The 24,051-nt window shown below is 41.8% G+C and overlaps 1 protein-coding gene across 1 annotated transcript; it reads left to right on the top strand.

Moving 5' to 3' along the window:
* The first annotated feature begins 14,523 nt into the window (after nucleotides 1-14,523).
* LOC101422996 (olfactory receptor 1F1-like) lies at nucleotides 14,524-15,459 on the top strand. Its single transcript, XM_058286240.1, has one exon. It carries the CDS (start codon nucleotides 14,524-14,526, stop codon nucleotides 15,457-15,459), a length of 936 nt encoding a protein of 311 aa, XP_058142223.1.
* Nucleotides 15,460-24,051: the final 8,592 nt, after the last annotated feature.

Genomic DNA, 24,051 nt, shown 5'->3' with positions numbered 1-24,051 from the left:
TGGGTGCCATCATTCTGTTGAGGAGTCCATCCAGGGAAAACGGTTGGGAGAAAAGCAAATGAAGAAGCAGCTATGGATAAGGAGGATCTGCATCAGGGAAGGTCTAATAGATCTCCAAGCTTCCTAGTTAAGTACCAGGTTAATTCTAATGATTGACTATGTTGTTTGCAATCCTCAACTGCTATGTGTTCCCCAATGGATGGAAACTGTATTCCACCAGAATGAGAACTATGAACTATTATCAAAATGAAGGAAGTGCTCAACGGAGAAAGAAGGAAAAGGTTAGGGCTCTTCACATCAGAACAAGGGTTTCCAACATGGTAGAGGGATTTGACTATCAGGACAAGATGCAGAAATTCTCAAAACATGCATTTTCCCATGTTTGATATGGTTAGAGGACAGGTAGAGTACATATTGTAGTTGGGAAAGCTCCCCAGGAGTTTCTGGTACAGTTCCTCCTCTCTCTTCTGTATCCTTCTCCTTCCAGTTGAAAAGTGCTGATTTAGAAAGATGAAGTTTAGGAAGAACACAAGTATAAAATTGTGTAAATAATGGAAAGAGTGAACATAGATGTAGGTCACCAAATACAGAATAGGGGAATATATGAGCTAAGAAGAGATAAATGTATAAGAAGCAAAACTTGAGAAGCCCAGGTAATTTTAAGTGGGACAGGCAAAAGATATAAAAAGGCTTTATAAAAAAAGGGGTTCAGTTAATGGACATCCAAATTATTAAAAGAAACCAGGAAATTCCAGAAGATCCCTGATACTTTGATGTAGACGACTATCATGCCCACCTCTAAACCATGGAGTAATTCTTAACATCTCATGAACACAACAATCGCTTATTTTTTTGCAAAAAATAGTAATTGGGCCACTTACCTGTCCTTTTCTTGACCAGGAGCTAGGCTCCTTTGAAGATCATAAACCAAGGCCCTTCCATAGTATCTTAGATCTCTTGACTAAGAAATGAATCTCAGAAGAAAACAGAAATAGTCCTTGGGTCACTTGACCTCAACTGAACACTGAGGCTTGGGAGGGAATGCTCTGTCTCTTTCTCTGGACCTTGCTGTACCCCACAGGAACCCAGGCAGCTGTACCCAAAGAGTAGACTTCATGGGACATGCTCCTTATGGAGAGAGTGTGGGTGTGCTCAGCTGGTGTTATGCATGAGGCTGGGACCTCTTGGTCACATCACTAAGCCAAAGCTCCCAATAACTGCTCTTTTCATCAATAAGTAGCAGAAATACTAGAAGCCCTGACACTAGCCCCCCAGAAATCAAGGAAGGAAATCTCTTCTAATTGTCTGTTTCCCTAAGTCAGCAACAGAGTCCTTCTATTGAGTCAGGGATGACAGGGATCTCAGAGACTTTTCAGCTTCCCTTCTTGCCTCTACCTCATACCTTAAGAAGAGGTGATGACATACTATTTTCATGTAGGACTTAAGGGAGCTGAGGAACTGAGCTACCAATCTGATAATCAGCTCATCTTTCTGTTCAGAAGTTCTTGCTGACACCTGTCTTACTTCTTCCTGCTATTTGAAGTGCTCTCATCCTTTTGCATCCTCTTAGGGGGAAGAAACAGACAGACACTGTCTTCTTCTATGAATGGTTTGGTCTCTGGGTGGTGGCTGCTTTGCCACTGCTAGTGATGCTGAAAAGTCCAGAATTCTGTCCAGTCTGTGCCTGGGCTTACTCAGCAATGTTTAGCCCAGGTAAGAATCAGCCAAAAGAAAAAGAAAGGATATTCCTGGGGTAAACTGTTGACCCAAGGCATTCAGAAGGTCAGGAGGAAATGCCAGACAAGCTAGATTGTTGGCCTGAGCTTGACAAACTCCCCAAGCCAAGACAACTTCAATTGCAAGTTTGCATTCAGCAGCCTGCCTCCTCCTCAGGGCCCTTTTCCTCTTTCACAGGGTCTCCCGTCTGGTTCCTACTTCTCTCATAATCTGGGGATGTTAAATTAATCCATTAGTACTTGAATTTTAAGAGGAACCTAGAGGGGACAATATTGAACTCAAAGCATGCACCAGTTATAATGCAAATTAGGCATGAGAGCATCTGAATGGAGAATTGTTTGGGGACATAAGGATTTACTAGGAATCATCCATGTGTGATGGATGCTCTGATGTTTCCCACCTCTGCCTGCCTGTAGGTTTGGCTTGGAAATTTGGGATAATGAGAGAAGCAGCTAAGACTCGCTTCTTAAAGAGAATCCTAGGTGTTCTAGTTGCCCGCCTTTGACCAGTTTCCTGCTCCTTTATCCACTGAACTTCACAACTTTCAATTGGCCACCCATGGAAGAGCCACAGCAGATCTGAAATCCTGGCTTTCTCCAATCCCAGAGATTGTCCTGAACAATTGATGCTCTCCGTGTGGGATGCATGTTCTCAGAATTCAAGCCTTGCTTTGAATATTAGTCCAAGCAAAAACATCATTAGGAAATGGAATCATAAAACAAAAGAAAACAATAAACCTGATCCTGCATTCCAGTACCCAATAGAGAGGTTTCTAGATATATTTTATTTCAAACTCTTTCCTTTATTTTGGAGATGGTTGACAGTGATATTCCTGATGGTTCTGTTTGTGCCAGAATTTCTTGCACATAAGTTCCTAGTGAGTATTTTCTTGATGACTTGATGAGAGTAGGGATATGGTTTTCAAAGTAGGATGATACTTCGGTATGGCAGGTATGAACCAAAACAAAACAAAACAAAACAAAATGTAAATAAATAAATTTTGCCTGGAAGGGTAAAGGTAGAGGGAGAAAACAATCAAAACCTTTCAAATCAGAAAGGTTTAAGGTATTAGCTAAAGTGAACAGGGAGTCCCCCCTCCCAAACACTGGAATTCAAGAATTAGAGATTAAGTAGTTTGCATCTTCAAAGAGTTAGGTGTAGGACTAATAAAAGAAAAATATTAATAGTTGAAATAAACTTGAAAATTTCTACTCCTAAGAAACACCAAAGTCTAAAAATATTAAAATTTCAGTTACAAAGTTGCAATGCCTCATTAAGGGAAGCCACGCTGTTAGGAGGGGACCCTACATTTGATGCTAGCCTCAGGGAAGCCAACCCAGGCTCCTTGAGAACGTGTTCTCTGACTGGGGAAAGAATTCTGGCTGACCGGGCGGAGGCCTGAGCCAGGTGGCAATTTTGACGGGAAAAGGACTCACAAACTAGAAGAAGGACTGAATGCATAGTGGTACATTTTAAACGTCCAAAAATTCAACACCACAAACTCTGCATGGTGAAAGGCAGACATCAAGGTCGTGTCTCCCCACAAGCCCGGCAGCGGGGACCCGGGCGCAAACCCTGGAGGAGTGGCTGGGGCAGGGCCTGAGCCGCTCCCTGCTTGGGGCTGCTGCTTCAGGCGAGGACTGCCTGCTCTGCCTGGCGCTTAGGGAAGGATCAGGGACGCGCTGATGTTTAGAGAAGAGGGACAGCAGGAAACAGACCTTGTGAATGCAGGGGAAGGCGTTAGTCGTCCTCAGAAAGCGAGGGCACGAGGAGGTGTGCTGCGTCGCCCCCTCCAGTTAATGTCCTCACTATAGGATGGGATTTTAAAGTCGAGAGGGAGCTGGTCAGGTGCCCTCCTTGTCTCTGAGAAACAAACATGGGCATAAGCAGGGGCAGGTGGGAGGAGGCCTCCAGGTTGGTAAAATACAGCTAAACTCTTCGGCAAGGGGAAAGGAAGGGGGTGGCTTCGAGACCTGCCTGCCGGGCTGGCTGTACCTCAGCCTTGGGGCTCCTTTCCTTTGGGCTTGGGGGTCTGCTCCCAGGACAGGGCTCCAGGCACAGGAGGGTTCCTGCAGGTGAAGAATCCCAGGGCCCCTCCGGGACCATCCTAAGGGCATCTTTGTTAAAGGTGCTGCCCTCCTTGCTGGGGACCACCCCTGCCCTTGCAGTGGCTGTGCTGCCTCCTCTGCTCCCGCTGCAGGAAAGGCCTCTGGTCCCGCGGCTGGAGGACCGCCCACCTCCCCTGAAGGCAGCACCTGAAATCAGAGCCTTTCCAAGGCCCTGGCCACTGTCCCCATCTCTGCTGTTTCCTTCCCATCTTCCTCTCCTCTCTGCCCCTCTCTCCTCCACCCTGGATTCTCCAGAATAAAAGCCCATGAATTGCTGGTGGAAACGTACCTTTAGCTTCAGGATCCAACCCAAGGCGCCTTCCCTGTGCTGGGAGGTCAAGCTGGCAATCGGGAAGGGAGCTGGGCAGCCGCCTGCTCCAGGGCTGGGCCCGCAGGCTTTTATCCCCAGGGCGGGTCCTGGCCCCCTAAGGCCACCTGAAGCCAGGCTGGGCCTGGCTGAGCCTGCGGAGCCCAGAGGGGCCCTCATCCCCCCTGGCAATTAGCACCAGTGGAGTGGCTGGAGCCCAGGAAGGCGGTCCCTGAAGGCTGCCTCTTTCCTTCACTCCTTCCCCAACGCAGATCCCTAATCAGAGCAACGGTAATAACTGAGCTGCTTAAATAATTAGGACTTATTTAAGTTTCCTAACTTTCTTCTTCATCACGCAGAAGGGGAAGTGGTGCAGGTGGCTGGGTGCTCAGAGCTGTGACTTCAGCCACTGCTGTTCTCCCTGGACCAACGCAGGGCTCCCTTAGTACCCAAGGGGGCCGGGCAGGGGGCCACACCCACAGGCCCCACCCCCTCTTCATAACCTGTGAAGCGTAATTTTAACAAATGAAAACCAAACAGGGTCTCTAATGCATAGGATGGCAGTGTTGACCTCTTTTCTGAAATGTCTCCTTTGAGGGTTTTTTCCGGGGGGTTGCAGGTAGGGGTCTCTCACTATTTCTGACTCTAACATAAACCATAAAGTGGGGCTTGGACACTCATGCCAGGCTGTGTGAAAGCAGTACCTTATGGATGAATCTGAAGAAGCTCAGGAAGGGAGACTGGCACCCAGAGCCAGGTGCTGGCTGGGGGCCTCAGGGGCGGGCGAGGTCTGTCCCGCGGCCTCTCCTGCTCTCAGGTCGTGCAGCATCAGGACCCTCGTGCTCCCAGGTCACAAGCAGCATCGCGACTGGCGCACCAGGTCCATGTTATTATTCCCCTTTATAAGAGAGGACCTGAGGCCCAGAGGTGTCAAGTGACTGCTGGAACCAGACCTATTGCCTCCAAGGTCCATACATGGAAAACTGGAGAACTCAAACTTCATCAGGAAGGGAATTACGGAAATCGTGGCATCACTACGAAACATTAGGCAGCAGCTTGAATGAGCAGATCTGCTTGTTCCGAAAAGGAGGAATTTAGGCTTAGGAAGACAAAGTTAAAAACAAGTTGCTGGACAATTTGTGTAATATGTTTTCATTTTAGCAAAAAACCTCTATTTGTATGCACATATACACACTTATTACATACATACGTTGGCATGCATTGAAGAATGTCTAGGAGAAACAGAAAGAATCAGCTAATAGTGGGAGTGGGAATGTCGGCTGGGAAGGGAGGCCTTCTTTTTTTTAAGTTTCTACACGTGTGTTGTTTGAATATCTTAGAGTGACCTGCATTACCTTTATAATTTTGAAAATGTGAAAGATGAATGGATATTTTAATTCAAATTTTTAAGCTGGAAAGATTTTAAATTAAATTAAAAGAAAATTCAGAGCAAGAAGGACCTTGACGGCCCCCGAGTGGTCCTGCTGTTTTTCCTGGATGTGGGACTATCAGAGGCCAAGGAGTGAGTGCTGGTGGGGGCTTGGTCCACTAGAGCAGAGCAGAACAAGTGGTTGTATTTTGGATCTAATTTTCAGGTAGAGCTGATGGCTTGGACATGGAGTGAGAGAAAGCAGGGTTTGAAGCTGACGGGAGGGTTATTGACCTAACGAGGGGAAGGATGGAGCTAACTGTGGGAGCTTCACAATTTGGAGGGCTGGGAATAGAGAGTTTTGACGTGTTACATTTGAGATGTTTGAATGAGAGTGGACCTGGGAGGCGCAGGCTTTGGATGTGCGTGACGGTAGCTCTGGCAGGGCGTCTGCTTTGTGCCCATGATGCTCTGATCTTGAATCCGTCATATTTTCCCACCTCGAATTCGTATCTCCACCCTGGTACAGTCCTAGACCAGAGGAAGATGCTCTACATGTAAAAAACAGAATTAAAAAAAAATTCAGGTGCACAATAATTCTACTCAGTTCTTTGCACACTGTCATCCTTGGTCTGTGGAAGACTTCTCTTATTCACTTAAATATTGTTCTATTTACTTTTCTCACTTTATTCCCAACCTCCACTTTCATTTCCCTACACTTTTCCACAGGTACTTACTCAGTCTAATGTGTGTTTTATAGAAGCATTTGGATATATGTGTATTCTTGTTAAACACGGTTTTGTGTGTTTAAATGTTTTTAATTTTCATCAATGTGGTGTGGATTGGGAGATCTATAGCTCTTTTTTTTTTTTTACCTTTTAACTCCTTTTACAGAATGTTTTTGTTATGTTTTTAAAGATAAATTCATGTTGTTATGTATGCATTTATTTAAAGTTTCTGAAGCTGAGTATGCATCGATCATATTTTATTTATCCATTCTACTATTTATGAACTTATAGTTTTCCTTTTATTTCCCACTTTCACAAACAATGCTACAATGAACCTGCAGAGAGTCTATGATATATAGAGATACACAAACCACATAGTAAGTACCATCAGATTGCCCCAAAGTGGCAGTAGCCGTCTACACTCCACTAGCTAAGAATGTCCTCGCTGTCACCTTGTATTATCAGATTTTCTAATTTTTGTCAAGCTGATGGGAATAAGACAGTATCTCACTTTATTTGGCATTTCATGGATTTCTAGCGAGGTTGAACATTTCTTTATAAATGTGTTAGCCAATTTTATTTCTTTCTGTGAATTGTCTATTCATATCCTTTCCCCAGTTTTCTTTTAGATTTTTTGTTTTGCTTGTTTGTTTGCAGTATTTATTAGTATAGTCTAGATAAACTTTGCCAGTTGTAGACAATGCAAATCTTTTCATCTAGTTTAGAATATTCTAAATGTCATTGAATAGAAATCCTTAATTTTGAGGTAATCATATTAATACCTATTCTAATTTAAAGTTTTTCTTGTTTTAAGAAATCCTTTCCAATGCCAAAGACAGAAATACATCCCACTTCATTTCTATCTGATAATTTCACATTTCATAATAGCCTTTATATTTTTATTTAAAAATTTTAAATTAATTAATTAATTAATTAATTTCTCTGCCTCCCCCCTTACTCCCGCCCCAGTTGTCTGTTCTCTGTGTCCATTTCCTGCGTGTTCTTCTTTGTCCGCTTCTGTTATTGTCAGAGGCACGGGAATCTGTGTTTCTTTTTGTTGTGTCATCTTGTTGTGTCAGCTCTCTGTGTGGGCGGTGCCATTCCTGGGCAGGCTGAACTTTCTTTTCGCGCTGGATGGCTCTCCTTATGGGGCGCACTCCTTGTGTGTAGGGCTCCCATATGCGGGGGACACCCCTGCGTGGCAGGGCACTCCTTGCGCGCATCAGCACTGTGCATGGGCCAGCTCCACACAGGTCGAGGAGGCCTGGGGTTTGAACCACCGACCTCCCATGTGGTAGATGGACGCCCTATCCACTGGGCCAAGTCTGCTCTCCATAACCGGCTTTTTAAAGCAAATCAATTTTATTGACAGCTATTGACACCTATTAACAAAGTATCCAACGCATACAATCACATAGTGGTGCATTAAACTCTTCAATCATTATTAGAGCATTTTTATTACTTCAATAATAATATAAATAATTTAAAAAATAGACAAGAAAATTAGAAAAAAATTCATCTCATAATAGGCTTTAATCGTTCTGCAATTCATTGTATAGTGTGAGGCACGGATCCAACTTAATTTTTTAAAGGCAGATTGAAGATTTATTTTTACCTCATAAAGAAGTACAGAGATAGAGTCCAGATCTAATGTGGCAGTAGCTCAACAGTCATCAAACCAGATTCCTTTTCTCTTTCGGCTCCACCATCCTTAACAAGACGTCTATCCTCAAGGCCATCTGTGGTCTAGGATGGTGGCTGGCACTCTAGCCGTCATGTCCATATTCCAAGCAGGAAGGCGGAAGAAGCTCTTTGTACTTCTCATAAGGAGCTGCCCAGAAGCCCCACCAATAACCTCCCCTTATGTCTCATCTTGAGGATTTATTCATATGATTACACCTAATTGCAAAGGAGGCTGGGAAGTGTACTTATTTAGCTGTTCACACTAATTATATTATCTCACACATCATATTTGCATTATTTCTTATGTCATCTAATGTCATATCATGTATCCCATCATCTCATATATTATGCAGCCCATTAATATATGTGTTGTATAGTAAGAAAGAAATGGAGAGTGAATATTGGGTAGCCAAGTCGAAGCTCCTGCCACAAGATTATGAACTTATTTTCAGAGAGACTTCTGCAATGTTTGGCTAAATATGAGAATGCGTTCATTTTTAAAATCCAGTTAGGAAAACCTTTTGAAAATTATTTTTAAAACATTTTATTGAGATAAAACTCACATAACAAAATTCTCCATTTTAACTGTTTCAAAGTGTACAGTTCAGAGGCTTTTAGTACATTCACAATGTCGTGTAACTGTCGCTACTGTCTATTTCCAAGACCTTTCATCCCCCGAAAAGGAAACCCCATACCCTTAAAGAAATCTCTACCCTTTCTCCCTCCCGCTATCCCTTGTCAATCACCTATTTATGTTATGTCTTTATAGAGTTCCCTATTCTGGATATTTTATATAAATGGAAACATATACTGTGTGGCCTTTTGCATATGGCTTTGTTCACTAGCATGTTTTTACAGCTCATCCATTTTGTAGCATGTATTAGTACTTCATTCCTTTTATGATTGAGTACTATTCCATTGCAAGGACATATGACATTGTGTTTATCCAGTCATCAGCTTTTGGGTTGATTCCATTTTTTGGCTATTGTGAATAGTGCTGCCGTGAACATTCATGTACAAGTTTTTGTTTGAACATCCGTTTCCAATTCTTTGGGGTATATACCTAGGAGGGGAATTGCTGGGTCATATGGTAATTCTATGGTTAACTTTTTGAAGAATAGCCAAACAGTTTTTCACAGAAGCTGCACCCATTTTACATTCCTACCAGTAATGTACTGGGGTTCCAATTTCTCCACATTCTCCAATTTCTCCAACACTTGCTATTTTAAAATTTTTTATAGTCATCCTAGTAGGTACAAAGTGGTATCTCATTGTGTTTTTGATTTGCAATTTTCCTAATGGTATTGAGCATCCTTTCATGTACTTACTGGCTATTTGTATATCTTCGTTTGAGAAGTATCTATTCAAGTCCTTTGCCTATTTTTTAATTGTTTCGTTGTTGTTGTTGTTTATTTGTAAGAATTCTTTATCTGGAACCTTATCAGATATTTTATTTGCAAATATGTTCTTCCATTTTATAGTTTTTTTCCCTTCATTTATTTCCTTTTGCAGGGAAATTTAAAAAAATATTGATGAGGTCCAATTTATCCATTTTTTCTTTTTTGTCAGTGTTTTTGATGTCACACATCACAAATCATTGCCAAATCCAAGGTTGTAAATATTACGCCTATGTTTTCATCTTGGAATTTTATGCTTTTAGCTCTTACATTAGGTCTTTTATCCATTTTGAGTTAATTTTTGTATATGGTATGAGGTTAGAGTCCAATTTCACTCTTTCACATATACATACCAAGTTGTCCAGAAACATTTGTTCAAAAGACTGTTTGCTCCCCCACAAATAGTCTTGGCACCCTTGCCAAAAACCTCTTCAACACATAGGTGAGAGTTTATTTTATATCTCAATTATATTTCTTTTTTTGCTTGTTTGTTGTAGATCTCAATTATATTTCATTGGTCTGTATGTCTGTCTTTATGCCAGTACCATATACTTTAGATTACTGTAGCTTTGGAGTAAGTTTTGAAATCAGAAATTGTGACTCCTCCACCTTTGTCCTTCTTTTTAAAAATCGTTTTGTCTATACAGGGTCCCTTGCAATTCTCTATGAATTTTAGGACTGTCTTTTCCATCCTTCCAAAAATGCTCTTGGGACTTTGATAGAGATTTCATTGAATTGGTAGATTACTTGGAGAGTACTACCATTTTCACAACATTAAATATTCCAATCCATGACCTTGTGTTGTTTCCATTCTTTGAGGTCTTTAATTTCTTACTGCAATTTTTTGTAGTTTTCAGTATGCAAGTCTTGTACCTTCATGGTTAAATTTATTCCTATGCATTTTATTTTTATTTGATGCTATTTTAATTGTTTTTTAAGTTTCATTCTTAATTGATCATTGCTAATGTATAGAAACGCAACAGGTTTTTGTATGTTGATATTGTATTCTGTTCCCTTGATGAATTTGTTTATTAGATCTAATGGTTTTTTTGTACCTTCTTTAGCATGTCTCTATACAAGATATGTCATCTGAAAATACAGTTTTACTTACTTCTTTCCAATTGGGACTCCTTTTATTTCATTTTTGTGCCTAATTGCTCTGGCTAGAACTTCCAGTACAATGTTGAACTTCCAGTATAGGCAGGTATCCTTATCTTGCTCCTGATATCAGAGCGAAAGCTTTTAATTTTCACCACTGAGAAGATGTCAACAGTGGGTTTTTCATAAGTGCCTTGATATTAGTCAGCCAAAAGGGTGCCGATGCAAAATACCAGAAATCTATTGGCTTTTATGAAAGGGTATTTATTTAAAAAAATAAAAAATAAAAAAATAAAAGGGTATTTATTTGGGGTAGATGCTTACAGTTACCAGGCCATAAAGTCTAAGTTACTTTCCCCACCAAAGTCTGTTCCCACATGTTGGAGCAAGATGGCTGCTCATGTCTGCAGGGGTTCAGGCTTCCTCTTCCTCTTAAGGCTCCGTGGTCCCAGCTTCTAGTCTCATCTCTCTCCTGGGGCTCATTTCTCTCCAGGTTCAGCTGCTCTGCTCTCTCCACAGGGCAGCTGTAGACTATCAAGTGAACGGCTCATCTCTCTTTCCCGGAGACCCTGCCATGTCTAGTGGAGCCTTCTCTCTTTCCTCAGGTATTTGCTTCTCTGTGTATTTACTTCATGGGGCTCCTCATCAAAACTCCACTGCCTGCTCTGCCATGTGACTTTCTCTGTGAGTTCCTGCCCCCAGTGGCTCAAATGACCAGAGGAGCTCATGGCTTCTAGCAGGCGGGGCTGCATGGCATACTCTCCATTTGAGTTACACGTCTTCACCCTTCCGTTTTCTGCCAGCTTCTGCCAGCAACGGCCTCAGTCTAAGCAGAAGCTTACCTCTCTTCTCTGTTCCCACCTGCATGTCTGTACTGAACTGTGTTGATTTCTCTAAAATGCCATGTTCATCTCATGAGTCTTCCGCTCAAGGGGTGAAGTGCATTCTCCACCTCCAAATGTGTCCTCCATCACCAAAAGGGGGTGTGGGAAGCAAAGGCATGCTGTTTCCATGGTAGCAAGTTACTTTCTGACCACTGGGTCATGCTGTCCCTGGAGATGCACGTGCAGGTGGCTAATCTCTCTGGGAAACATAACATTCCAGCAGAACCCAGACTTGATATCTCAAGTAACCTGGGCAACAAGATTTATGAGTATACTTGTTTCAATAACATAATAGAACATCTTGGGCTTTAGTTAGTATCTTACCCACTGTGCACTGTGTTTTCATTAATGAAGTTATGGGAATAGTTAGCTAGAATAGTTGCTGGTTCTCACGGTTGCTTGGGGTATATAAAGAAGCCCCTGATATTAATAAACTTGTCTGATGAGCTTGAGAAATCAATGCTCTCAGATCCCCTGATCCCAATCTCTCTTTGTCTTTCATTCCCGATACCCTTCAGGTCCACGACTCCGACAAGGGGGAACAGGCCAACCTGCTAGCTTCAGTCAATCAGGTCAGCCCACCATTAATTCAACAATTATGCAAGACTGAAGATTAGCAGAGATGATGGCAAGCCTTGACATTAAAGAGGGACTGCTGTTATATGTCCATTCATATTTGCTTTTGATTTCTCTTGATTTTACAAGGAATTTATTCATAAAGTTCCACAGTAATATTTTCAAAAGCAAACATAGATATTGAAATTTATTTTAAGAAAATTACTTTTTCTTCATGTAAAATTGGTATATCTCTATCATGTAATAAAAAATAACTGTTTTAGAAATGAGATGGGGTTATATGTGTTGATGTTGATCAGTGATCATGACGTATTATTGAGTGAAAACCAATGAAAAGCCTTTGTGAGTATGAGCTGATTTTTATAGAACAGAATTATATACCTAGGGGAATAAACACTAAATATTTTTTATGGAAGAATTTGTTTACAGATTCCTTCCATCATATTATTAAGAAAATGTTCAGACACAGTACACCCACCATCCAGATTCTACCTTTAACGTTTTTCTATACTTGTTTCTTCACATCTATTTAGGCCATCCGTCCATCCTTCCAACCTATTTTCTGATGCATTTCATGTTAAATTGAAAAGGTCAGAACACTTCTCCCTAAATTCGTCAGCCTGCATTTCATCAACTAGAGTCCAATAGTTGTTTAGTTTCTTTTCCTTTGAGGTAAAATTTGCATACAATCAAGTGCACAAATCTTAAGGATACATTTGCTGAGTTTTGACAAATACAATCACCTGTTAAGTCTGATCACAATCTGGAGGTGGAATTACTCTACAGCCACACTTATAAAGGTCCCCATTTTTGGTGGCGAATTATTGGTGGTAAACAGATATTTTAACTTCTTAATATTTTTTAAAAAACTAGATATTCCTTGATTTTTTGTAATGAGAAAGTACTAATATATTCTGTTCGTTAAAAAAGCAAAACTATGTGGCAGGAAAAATAAAGAAAAAAATGCACTTTGTGTTCATGTTAGAAAATTTGTTTTACAAGAGGAAAGTGCATTAATCACTTCAATCATTTTAAAGCATTTTCATTATTCCAATAATAATAATAAATGAAAAGCAGACACGAAAATACAAATCACCCTTCAGTCTCTACGCTTCCCTTGCCATACATAGCTGCTTGCCAGTGATTACCTCCAAGGTATCATTTCCAATGTTTCCAAGTCCTGAAGCAGGACTTACATAACCTGCACGATTATCAGCTTCAGATCCAAGAACCTGAGGAGAAGGGACAATTGCTCTCTGCTTGTCCCTAATGAGGCTACCAGGAAATAGGACCCTAGAGACCAAGGAGGCTCCCGTAAAGGGCTTGCCCTGTGGTTCCCTCAAGCATCCTTCCTGCACGTAGGGCTGGATCCTCCAGCTCCTCATTCCTGCAGACTTAACTGAAAAGCCCAAGGACGTTCCCTCTCATTGAGACCAAGAACCTCTGGCCAGGTCTGAAGAAGTCAAGGGAGCCTGACACTGCTGCTGCCATCGAGGACAGCAGTTCTTCCTAGGTGAGAGTCAGACCAGGGGGCTTCATGAATAAATGCTTGTTAGGAGGCGAAGCCTTGAGGGGGCTCCTCACCATGTCTTTCTTTCAGGTGGAGCTACAGGAACAATTCTGAACTCATCATCTGTGCCCTGAAATCACCCTGCGCTGACCAGGGAAGGTCCTGCCTGTGTGCTGATGAGTCCCTTAACTCTGGGTAACACCAGCGGGCGTTTATCAATTGGTGCAACCAGCTGAGAGCCTCTCATACCTTTGGGTCATTTCCATTTTATTCTCCCTGTTTGACCAGGGAGCTCAGGAGACACAGCCCAGAAGGCCTGACCCAGACCTCCTGAGAGTGCCTGCAAGCGGCAGCCGAGGGCGGCATCAGCAGCAGTGGCCTTATCATCATCACCCTGGGGTCAGCTGTGGAGTGATTGCTGAGATAATGCTCAGAGCACGCGTGTTAAGAATGTGACCATTTTGATCTTCCTTCATCAGTTGTAACAAAGGTACCAAAATAGGGAGTAAATGGGAATGCTGTGATTTTTACATGATTTTTCTGTAAACCTACAACTTCCCTAATTAGATAAAATAAAATAAAAAGATAATTTAAAAAGTATGTGTGACACAGCCAGATCAGAAAACATAAAACTGAAACTCAGAGACGTTAAAAACTTTCTTTACAGCAAGACCACTTAGCATATTGATGACAGGAGCCCCCTGGATTCAATGTCAGTCTCCATGGTAACGTTTTGCATAGAAGTTCTCCATATTCATTATGAATATAAAAGTCTTTATTGATATTCTTGTGTTTGTAGTGTTTGATAACATTTACTTTGTAAGAATACATGGTGAGGGTAAAAAGTTCAATTAGGAGAGAAGGCTCTAGAGACAAAACCACCGTCATCGCTTGTCTGAGTGTCCTGTCCGTGGTGCTCTGTACACAAGATCATTTGTATTTATACTTCTCATGAAGTAATGGAGCCTTGAAAGAGATCTGGTTGCTGAAGAGAAACTCTAGTATTTTACATATATCACATGGTCTTTCCCTTTGTAACCTTCTTAATTGTCTCACCGTAATTGTCCTTTTCCAGGCTATTGAATCTATCAGGCTTTGTCTGCATTTGGCCCAGACCCCCACACCCATGAACCGGGAAAACCAGTCTAGTGTCTCCGAGTTCCTCCTCCTGGGTCTCTCCAGAAAGCCCCAGCAGCAGCAGCTCCTCTTCGTGCTCTTCCTGAGCATGTACCTGGCCACGGTCCTGGGGAACCTGCTCATCATCCTGGCCATCAGCGCAGACTCCCGCCTGCACACCCCCATGTACTTCTTCCTCTGCAACCTGTCATTCGTGGACATCTGCTTCTCCTCCACCAGCATCCCCAAGATGCTGACCAATCACATACTCGGGATTCAAACCATCTCCTTCCGTGGGTGTCTCACACAGATGTATTTCTTCATTGTGTTTACTATCTTGGACAATTTCCTCCTGGCTGTGATGGCCTATGACCGTTTTGTTGCTATATCCCACCCCTTACACTACTCAACAAAGATGTCCCATCAGCTCTGCGCCCTGCTGGTCACTGGATCATGGGTCACGTCCAACCTCCATAGTCTGTTGCATACCCTGCTGATGGCGCGACTCTCGTTCTGTGCAGACAACACCATCCCCCACTTCTTCTGTGACGTTGGTCTGCTGCTGAAACTCTCCTGCTCTGACACACACCTCAATGAAATGTTGATTGTCACTGAGGCTGCCCTGGTAATGATGATTCCATTGGTTTACATACTGGTTTCATATATCCATATCACCCGTGCTCTTCTGAGAGTCCCATCCACAAAGGGAAAATGGAAAGCCTTCTCCACCTGTGGCTCCCACCTCGCTGTGGTTTCCCTCTTCTATGGCACCATCATTGCTGTGTACTTCAACCCTTCATCCTCACACTCAGCTGAGAAAGACCCTGCAGCTACTGTGCTGTACACAGTGGTCACGCCCATGCTGAACCCCTTCATCTACAGCCTGCGGAACAGGGACCTGAAAGGGGCTCTGAGAAAAGTGATGGGCAGGACATGTTCTTACTGATGAAAGTATCGTGGACCTCTCATTCCCAGTCCTATAAATATTTGCCAAGTCACTATACTGTAGCAATCTTTACATTGATAAGTGTCTGTGATAAGCAGAAAACGTACTCTCCATAGATACTTATCAATTAACTCTGACTTAATTACAACCCTGTACTCTCAGGTAGAGAGTGATATTTGTTTTAATTACCATGGTTCAAATTATTTTCATTGAGGCTGAGTTTTTCCTTTCTAAACAGTCACTTTCAAAAGCTTCACGTAAGAAATACATTTGCACTTTGTTTTTGGAAATCCTCTGAGAACTTAAAGCAGTGGTTTTCAGTCCTGGCTCTATGTTAGTACCACCTGGGGAACTTTGAAAATAGACTGCTGCTGGGTGAAAAGTCAACAATTAAATGGGAGTCTCTGAGGTGGGATCCAGCCGTTGGTACTTTTCCTCCTTTACGTTGCCCAGGGTTGAGCAGGGTGAGGGTGGGGGGTTCTGCTGCACATTCTGTGCTGCAGTCACGCTGCTGTGAATATCCTTTCTGATTGCTCATCATGAAGAGGACCCTGATGTCTAATCTGAATAATATTAGTAAAGGGAAAAACAGAGTCCCTGGAAATTCTCTGTGGAGCATCACAGGATCTTGTGCTGAGAAGAGCAGTCCTCTGGCCATTCATACAGAATTCCAAGAAATCTTCACTCATAATTTTTAGTTTCTCTCCATCCAATTTGACTTCCTTACTTTATGGGGGTATAGTTAGCATAAGGTATTCCTTTGAACCAATTTTTCCCAACTGTAAGTTACATCGTAGCTCACATGTAGGGTCACAGCTCTGTCTGTATCCATGACCATTTCTACTGATAACCAGAGGGACCACTTCACCAACTGGGGCAAGAATTGGGTCATATTTCCTTAATTCTATGATTTCCACCCATGCGCACTGGCCTTGATTACCACACAGTTCCATATTTCCCACTAGTTGGTAAAGAACCCCTAACTTACTCAAAGGAGTCAGCCAGGCCAGAGATTCATGACTGTACCAGATTCACGGATTACACACACAATAGTTTTGTGCTTTTAGTCTTTTCTTTGCTTGAGTTCTGTTTAATGATAAAAATCACTGCCTGTGCTTTCTGTGGTTTGGGCTGCCAGGTGTGTATACCTGGCCATTCTCCATGACCTGTCTGAGTTATGTGATGTGGGGAATGGGCTCCTGTTCTCAGTCAGGGGCTTCTTTTAAAGACTTTCCTGCAGTATCTGCTTCTCGTGAGTGAGAAAAAAGATCGGACTCCAGAGCCTGTCCTGGAAAGAAGGGCTACGCATGATGCCTCCACATTATACTCATTCTTCAAAATTTTGAAATTATACAATATAATATATGCTTATTATGGATTGTTTTTGAAAATGCTGAATATTAATAGAGGGGAATCTAAACTTCTAACGATGCCGTCATTCAGTGAAAGCTTCATGAATAGTCTCTGTATTTCTATTGTCTTTCTCCTGTGCACACATAACCAAATGTATTTGGTTTACACATTAATACATGTAGATTATATTCTCTGTAAAATACTGTATTCTGCTTTTTAATTAAAGATTGTTATGTAATATTTTATCTATACCATTAAAAGTCCCTCCAAAAAGTATTTTTATTTTAATTTGCCATCAGGAGACTGCCTTCCACCGTGAGCTCCTTCCAGGTTGGCCTCAGAGGCAGAGCTGGACCTCTCAGGATGTCACACCATTCCCTGGTGGCCAACATCGAGTGAGTGATCCAGGTGGGGTCTATAGGCTCATCCACAACTCTGATGAGCCTTGTAGTCCCCAGAGTTTCCTGTGTCTGTGTTGAGCCTGCGTCTGAGTGTCACTTTTCCCACTGCACAGTTCTGCTTCTGCCCCCTCCCTTCCACTGGAAGTGATCCCTAGTCAACATCTCGCATCACCGAAACTCTGCCTTGGCATGTGCTTCTGAGGATCCCAACCAGAAAAATCCAAATTGGTAGATCCCACAGTTTAATGTTAGTAAAAACGACAGCATGACAGCAAATGAAAAATAATAGCTACGCCATGTTGCCTGACCAAAGGTCCATTTGTCTTTTCACTAACTATTCATCGATAACATTGTTTAGCATTTTATTTGGAAACATGATTTTGCAAAACACAACGATGTTATCCAGTCATTTTACTTGATTCTTCACTCATATACCATTGTTAGACATTAGTTTCTTTTTCAAAGAAATGGTTCCATTCGATTCCTAAAACACTGTTCTCTTGTTCTCTGTCTCCTAGCTACACTTATTTTGCCACCTCCTCCTCTATATTCCCATGTGTGTGTTTTTTTGTCCTCCTGGGGTTTAGTCTTGGACTTTTGTCTCACTCTACACTATCTCTTTGGATAATTACACTTGCTTTCTTTTTAAAAAATTTTTATTTTGTCCATTTAATAATTGAAAATATAAACATTAAAAAACTAAAAAGAAAGCAGTTGAATAAAAACAAACATTTCTCAGTTTAATGGATACATATAAATTTTTTTTTGAACCATGTAGTATGTTGCACAATTTATTTGATTCATAGGAATGTAATCATATAGTATTTGTCTTTTTGTGTCTGGCTTGCTTCACTCAATCTATTGTCCTCCAGGTTTATCCCTGTTGTCATATGCTTTATGACTTCATTTCTTCTTACAACTGCATAATAATGTGAATACACCACAGTTTGTTTATCCATTCATCTGTTGATGAACACTTGGGTTGTTTTCAACTTTTGGTAATCATGAATAATGCCACTAAGAACATCAGTGTGCAGATGTCTGTTTGTGTCACTGCTCTCAGTTCCTCTGGGTATATATCTAGTAGTGATATTACAGGGTCACGTGGCAAGGTATAGTCAACTTCTTTAGGAACTGCCAAATAGTCCTCCATGGTGGCTGTACCATTCTGCATTCCCACCAACAGTGAATATCTCTCCACATCCTCTCCAACACTTGTAGTTCTCTGTCTTTTTTTTTTTTTTTAAAGATTTATTTATTTATTTAATACCCATCCTCACCCCCGGTTGTCTGTTCTCTGTGTCTTTTTGCTTCATCTTGTTTCTTTGTCTGCTTCTGTTCTCGTCAGCGGCACAGGAAGTGTGGGTGGCGCCATTCCTGGGCAGGCTGCACTTTCTTTTGCGCTGGGCGGCTCTCCTTACGGGTGCACTCCTTGCGTGTGGGGCTCCCCTACGCGGGGGACACCCTTGCGTGGGGCGGCAGTCCTTGCGCACATCAGCACTGCACATGGGCCAGCTCCGCACGGGTCAAGGAGGCCTGGGGTTTGAACCGCGGACCTCCCATGTGGTAGACGGACACCCTAACCACTGGGCCAAGTCCGTTTCCCTCTCTGTCTTTTTAATAGTGGTCATTCTGATAGGTGAGAAATGATATTGAATTGTAATTTTGATTTGCATTTCCCTAATCATTAGTGATGTTGAATGTTTCTTCATGTGTTTTTTTGCTCTTTGTGTTTCTTCTTTGGACAAATGTCTACTCAGGTTTTTTGCTCATTTTGTAATTGGGTCGTTTGTCTGTTTATCATTGAATTATAACATCTATTTATACATTCTGGATATTAAACCCTTATTAGATATGTGATTTCCAAATATTTTCTCCCATTGAGTAGGCTGCCTTTTCACCCTTATGACAAAGTCTTGTGAGGTGCAAGAGTGTTTAAATTTGAGGAGGTCCCACTTACCTCTTTTTACTTTTGTTGCAGGTGTTTTGGGTGTAAGGTCCAAGAAACTACAACTACTACAAGGTCTTGCAGATGTTTCCCTAAATTTTTCTTCTAGTAGTTTTATGGTCCTGGCTCTTATATGTAAGTCTTTGATCCACTTTGAGCTAAATATTGAACAGGGAGTGAGATAGTACACCCACTTTCCTGTCATTAACTAAACCTATATTGGTGAGTTATGAATCCATATCTGTCAGACTTTCCCTTGACCTGTAGCTACACACTGCCCAACTCCTAGAGCACTCAACCTGTCTGTCTTTTATAGCTTCATGCCCACATGTCCTAAGTGGAACCCACCATCTCCCTACTGCCACCATCAGATACTATCACCACATTACATAGACTAACGCCACATATCTCTCTCCTGTTGGATTTGCTGATCTCAGTGGTACCAACATGTTACAACCCCCCCCCACCTGCTCCCTTATTCCACATATCCAATTAGTTACTAAGGGCTCTGCTCTCCTCCTTAGCATCCTTCAGAATTATTCCCTACCTTTCACGTTTGCTATTGTTCAGGGTCTCACCTCTTCCAGGACTGTTGTAACACTCTGAAGTTGGTCTCTCTGCCTTCCAATTTCCCTTCTTCCATGTCATCCACAACAGAGCAGCCACAGGGGTCTCTAAAAAATGACAAGAAGATCAGATCCTTCCTGGGATTGCAGTCTTTGAAGGTATTTACACTGATTGTAGATTAAATCCAAACCACTCAATATGACTTATCGTGGAGTGACTATATAATTTGTAATCCAAACCATGGTACTTATGAGTGAAGGGGGGTGCGGTAGGTTGAATAATGACCTGCTGAAAAACATGTTTTTAATCTTAATCCAGTCCTGTGGGCCTGGACCCATTTCATATAGGACTTTTTGAAGATGGTATTTTTAGCTAAGGTGCGGCCAACTGAATCAGGAAGGGTCTTAATTCTGTTACTGGAAGATTGATAGTGAAGGCCACAGAGAGAAAGCCACAGGGAGGAGCAAGAGGCTGGAAGTCAACAGAACCCAAAGGCGAAAGAAGATGTTGCCCTCTGCCTTGCCACGTGGCAGACAAGCCAAGTTCCGAGGAAGGCCAGCGGCCAGCCCAGGACAGCACAGTCTGTGAGGAGAAAGCCTCACCTTGCTGGCACCTTGATTTTGGACTTCTCCTAGCCACAATCTATGAGCCGATAAAGTTCATTGTTTAAGCCAACCCATTATACGGTCATTTTTTTTAGAAGCTGGGAAAATAAGATGCGAGGTTTATCAGCAATTAGAGGTTAAATCGGGAATCTACCAAGCAAACCAACGTGCGTTGTCCCCTCATATGTTTATAGGGTTATGTGATCTGCTGTCTGACTCTTCCTGCATTCTTCTCTCTCTCTCCACTCTATAGTCACACACGAACTCCAGCCATATCTGATGGCTACTTCCCCAACAGACTACGTATCATATGGCCACACTTCCTTCCTTCTGCCTGTTATTTCGTCCCAAGTGTCCTTCCCAGAAGGCTTTCTGAATGGGACTCTCAGCACAGCACAGGTGATAGGGATATATGAAGCCAGGATGTAAACAAACGGGTTGATTACTATCAGGGCAGCCTCAGTGAGCATCATCATCTCATTTTAGAGAATACACCCAAGTGTCCACCAACTGTATAATATATAAAGATGATGTGGTATATCTAGACAATGGAATGTTATTCAACCATAAAAAGGAATGAAGTTATGATACATTCTACACATGGATGAATCCTGAAATCTCTGTTGTATGAAATAAGCCAGGCACAAAAGGGCAGCTATTATATGATTCCAATTATTTGAATTATCTAAAAATAGTCAAATTCACAGAGCCAGAAAGTTAGAATAGAGATTACCAGGGGATAAGGTAAGGGGAGTTGGCAATTATTGCTTGGTCATTACAGAATTTCTATTTGATGTGATGAAAATTTTGGAAATAGTGATGATGGTGGCACAGTATTGTGAGTGTAATTAATCTGCTGAATTGTACACTTAAAATGGTTAAAAAGGAAAATTGTTTGTTATGTATGTTTTACCACAAAAAAAATATTCAACAAACATACATTTATCAATCATTCTGTGCCAGGTACTCCCTTAAACGCATCCGCTGCAGTGACACTAAGGCACAGTTCTGTCTTTGAGGCACTCTCTAGTTGGGATGTGGATGATGGTGGGAGACAAAGTACAAATTAGTCGAAATCAGTGTATTATGAAGAATTACTATCAGAGGAAATAATTTCTTATTTCTTCAGGACTATTCACCATGTGCCAAGTACTGTATGTGTCTAATCTTGTTTGATTTACACAACAGCCCTTCAAGGTACAAGACTTATTTTACTGCTGGGCACAGTTAGTGGACAGCAGTGCTGAAATCTGAACCCATTTCCATCACTCCAAGCCCAGAATCTTCCCACTATACAGGGTTACTGGGGAAACAGCACAGAGAATGAACCTTTATCACATTAGGTAAAAAATGACTTTGCAGTGGAGATGATGATGATGACCATATGTTTTAATTTCCTGGGCTGCTCCAACAAATGTCATGCAAAGGGATAGCTTAAACAATGGAAATTTAATGTCATTTCCAAAGCTAAATGAAACAGCTGGAGGATGTGACCATTCAGTCTCCTTGAAGTTACAGTTCTCATAAACTAATTAACTAGAATTCTGGTTTATACCTCAACATTTAGGAGCTTAGCTAATGTGAGTCTAGCTCCTAAGAATTATCTGATCTGAATGCATTTATCAACCCAATTTTTGAGCCTGCAAGACTCTGGACTTGGACGAATTCACCAAGAGAATGCCACCAGTTGTCTGGTCCTGGAGACATACCTCAGTATTTCTGTATAAGGACCTGAGAAAATAGAACATGGCATAGATCTGCAACTGAAATAAACAACCTATGGACAAGACAATAAAATGTAATGTAATTAGATGTCTTTTGAGAGCATTAGGGAAATATGGAGATGGAAATTTGTCATTGTTTTTCAGTGTTGTCCAAAGGACAGCATAACCCCAAACTGCCAATATGAAAATGGTCCATTTGACAAATTTAGTTCCAAGTGTGTAAAACCAGAGCCCATGAGATGAATTTACTCAATTCATTAAGCATTTATTGAGTATCTACTATGAACGAGGCGTGTGTTTATAGGTACAATGAGGGTCACGAAGATGAAGATGTTTTTGAAACTAGACCTAAAACTTATTGACTTATTTTTCTCTGATAATGTAGTTGACAAGCAACTTTCTCATGCTAACCTGGCTTCTCTGCTTGGGGAAATAGTATATGAACTATGGTGGGTAGTGGTTCCTTTGGAAATTCTAATAATGCACAGAATCACAAGTTGGCATTCTGATTTTGAAGTGAGTCAGTGCACGCAGGACTGATTGCTGAGTTCCAGGAACTGTAAGATTGAGAGTCAAGATCTTGGAGCAGAGGATATACTTTATGGAAGGATGATCCCTCTTGGGCTCGTAAAATTGCTTAACAAACCTCTGATCATTCCATAATCCACTGACCAAACTAACACATTCCAGTACTTGTATCAAACATGAGGGTGGGGAATTTTAGGTGGGATGATTTTAACAAAACATTTCTCTTTGGCTAGAATTGAAAAGCAGATCGACTTTCCTGCCTTTTCTCATTAAATATTAGATGAGGCAGAAGGAAGAATGGGATTTGGACATAAGGGAGAGGATAAGCAAGATGATGGAGAGATATATGGATGTTTGTATTCATAGCCAGAACTACTGCAAAGAAGAGAAAAGAAAGGTATCAAAAGATGTTGGATGGTGTATTAGTCAGTCAAAAGAGGTATTGATGCAAAGTACCAGGAATCTGTTGGCTTTAATAAAGGGCATTTATTTGGGGTAGAATTTACTAGGCTGTAAAGAGTCTAACTCAAAGTACCATAAGAGGTTCTTCCTTACCCAAAGTCTGTTGACACATGTTGACACAAGATGGCAGGTGACATCTGTGAGGGTTCAGCTGTCCTCTTCCTTCTTAAGGCTCCACGTGTCCAGCTTCTTCTGATCTGAGCTGCAGGCTGGCATCAGGCTCGCGTCTCTTACTGGGACTTGTTTTTTTTCCGGGTCCAGCTGTTCTGGTCTCTTCACAAGATCAGCTGTAAACTCTCAGGCTCATCCCTTCCCGGGACTGCAGGATACCCTGTGTATCTCCTACTCTTTGTTGAGAGTCTGTTTTATCAGCTCACCAAGGGAGCCAGGACTCAATGCTGAGTCACACTCTAATGACATGATTGAATCAAAGCCCTAATCTTAATTTAATCAAGTAAATGCAGCCTTTGTATGCCATACAGCCAAAGGGTATTCTGCCCAGAGGAACTGACCAATTTCAGATGAGCTGTGAGGGTCTTCATATGGGGTTAAGAATACCTGGCTTGATTTTGTGAAATTAGACTAACATTATATAAGATACTGCACGTGAAGGTGATTTCTTTAGAGAGTATAGAATTCTATAGAAATCTAAAGTATAATACCACATGGACACTGGAGACAGACACATAGTGATAAGTCTGAACTATGTCAATAACCTCTGGGTCTTGAACCACACATGCCAACCCTGTTGTCTGTGGCACACAGTAGGTGTTTGGGTAAATAAGTGTAAAACATTTTAAATAAGAATAAGCATGTCCTGATAGCTTAGGTTCTTGGGAACATATCAAGTCAGTAACCTCATGTTCACCTGACCAGAGAGATAAGGAGAAAAAGCGTGTAGAGATGAAGAGACATTATTAGATGGACGAGTTTCTGCTTCTCTCAGCCTATTACCCTTCCTTTCCTCAGCAGCCGTCGCAGTGCCCCCTTCACCTCCTTGTTCC

This window comes from Dasypus novemcinctus, chromosome 23 (assembly GCF_030445035.2).
Source record: "Dasypus novemcinctus isolate mDasNov1 chromosome 23, mDasNov1.1.hap2, whole genome shotgun sequence".
NCBI classification, from domain to species: Eukaryota; Metazoa; Chordata; class Mammalia; order Cingulata; family Dasypodidae; genus Dasypus; species Dasypus novemcinctus.
This window is presented reverse-complemented; position numbering and strand designations above follow the sequence as displayed.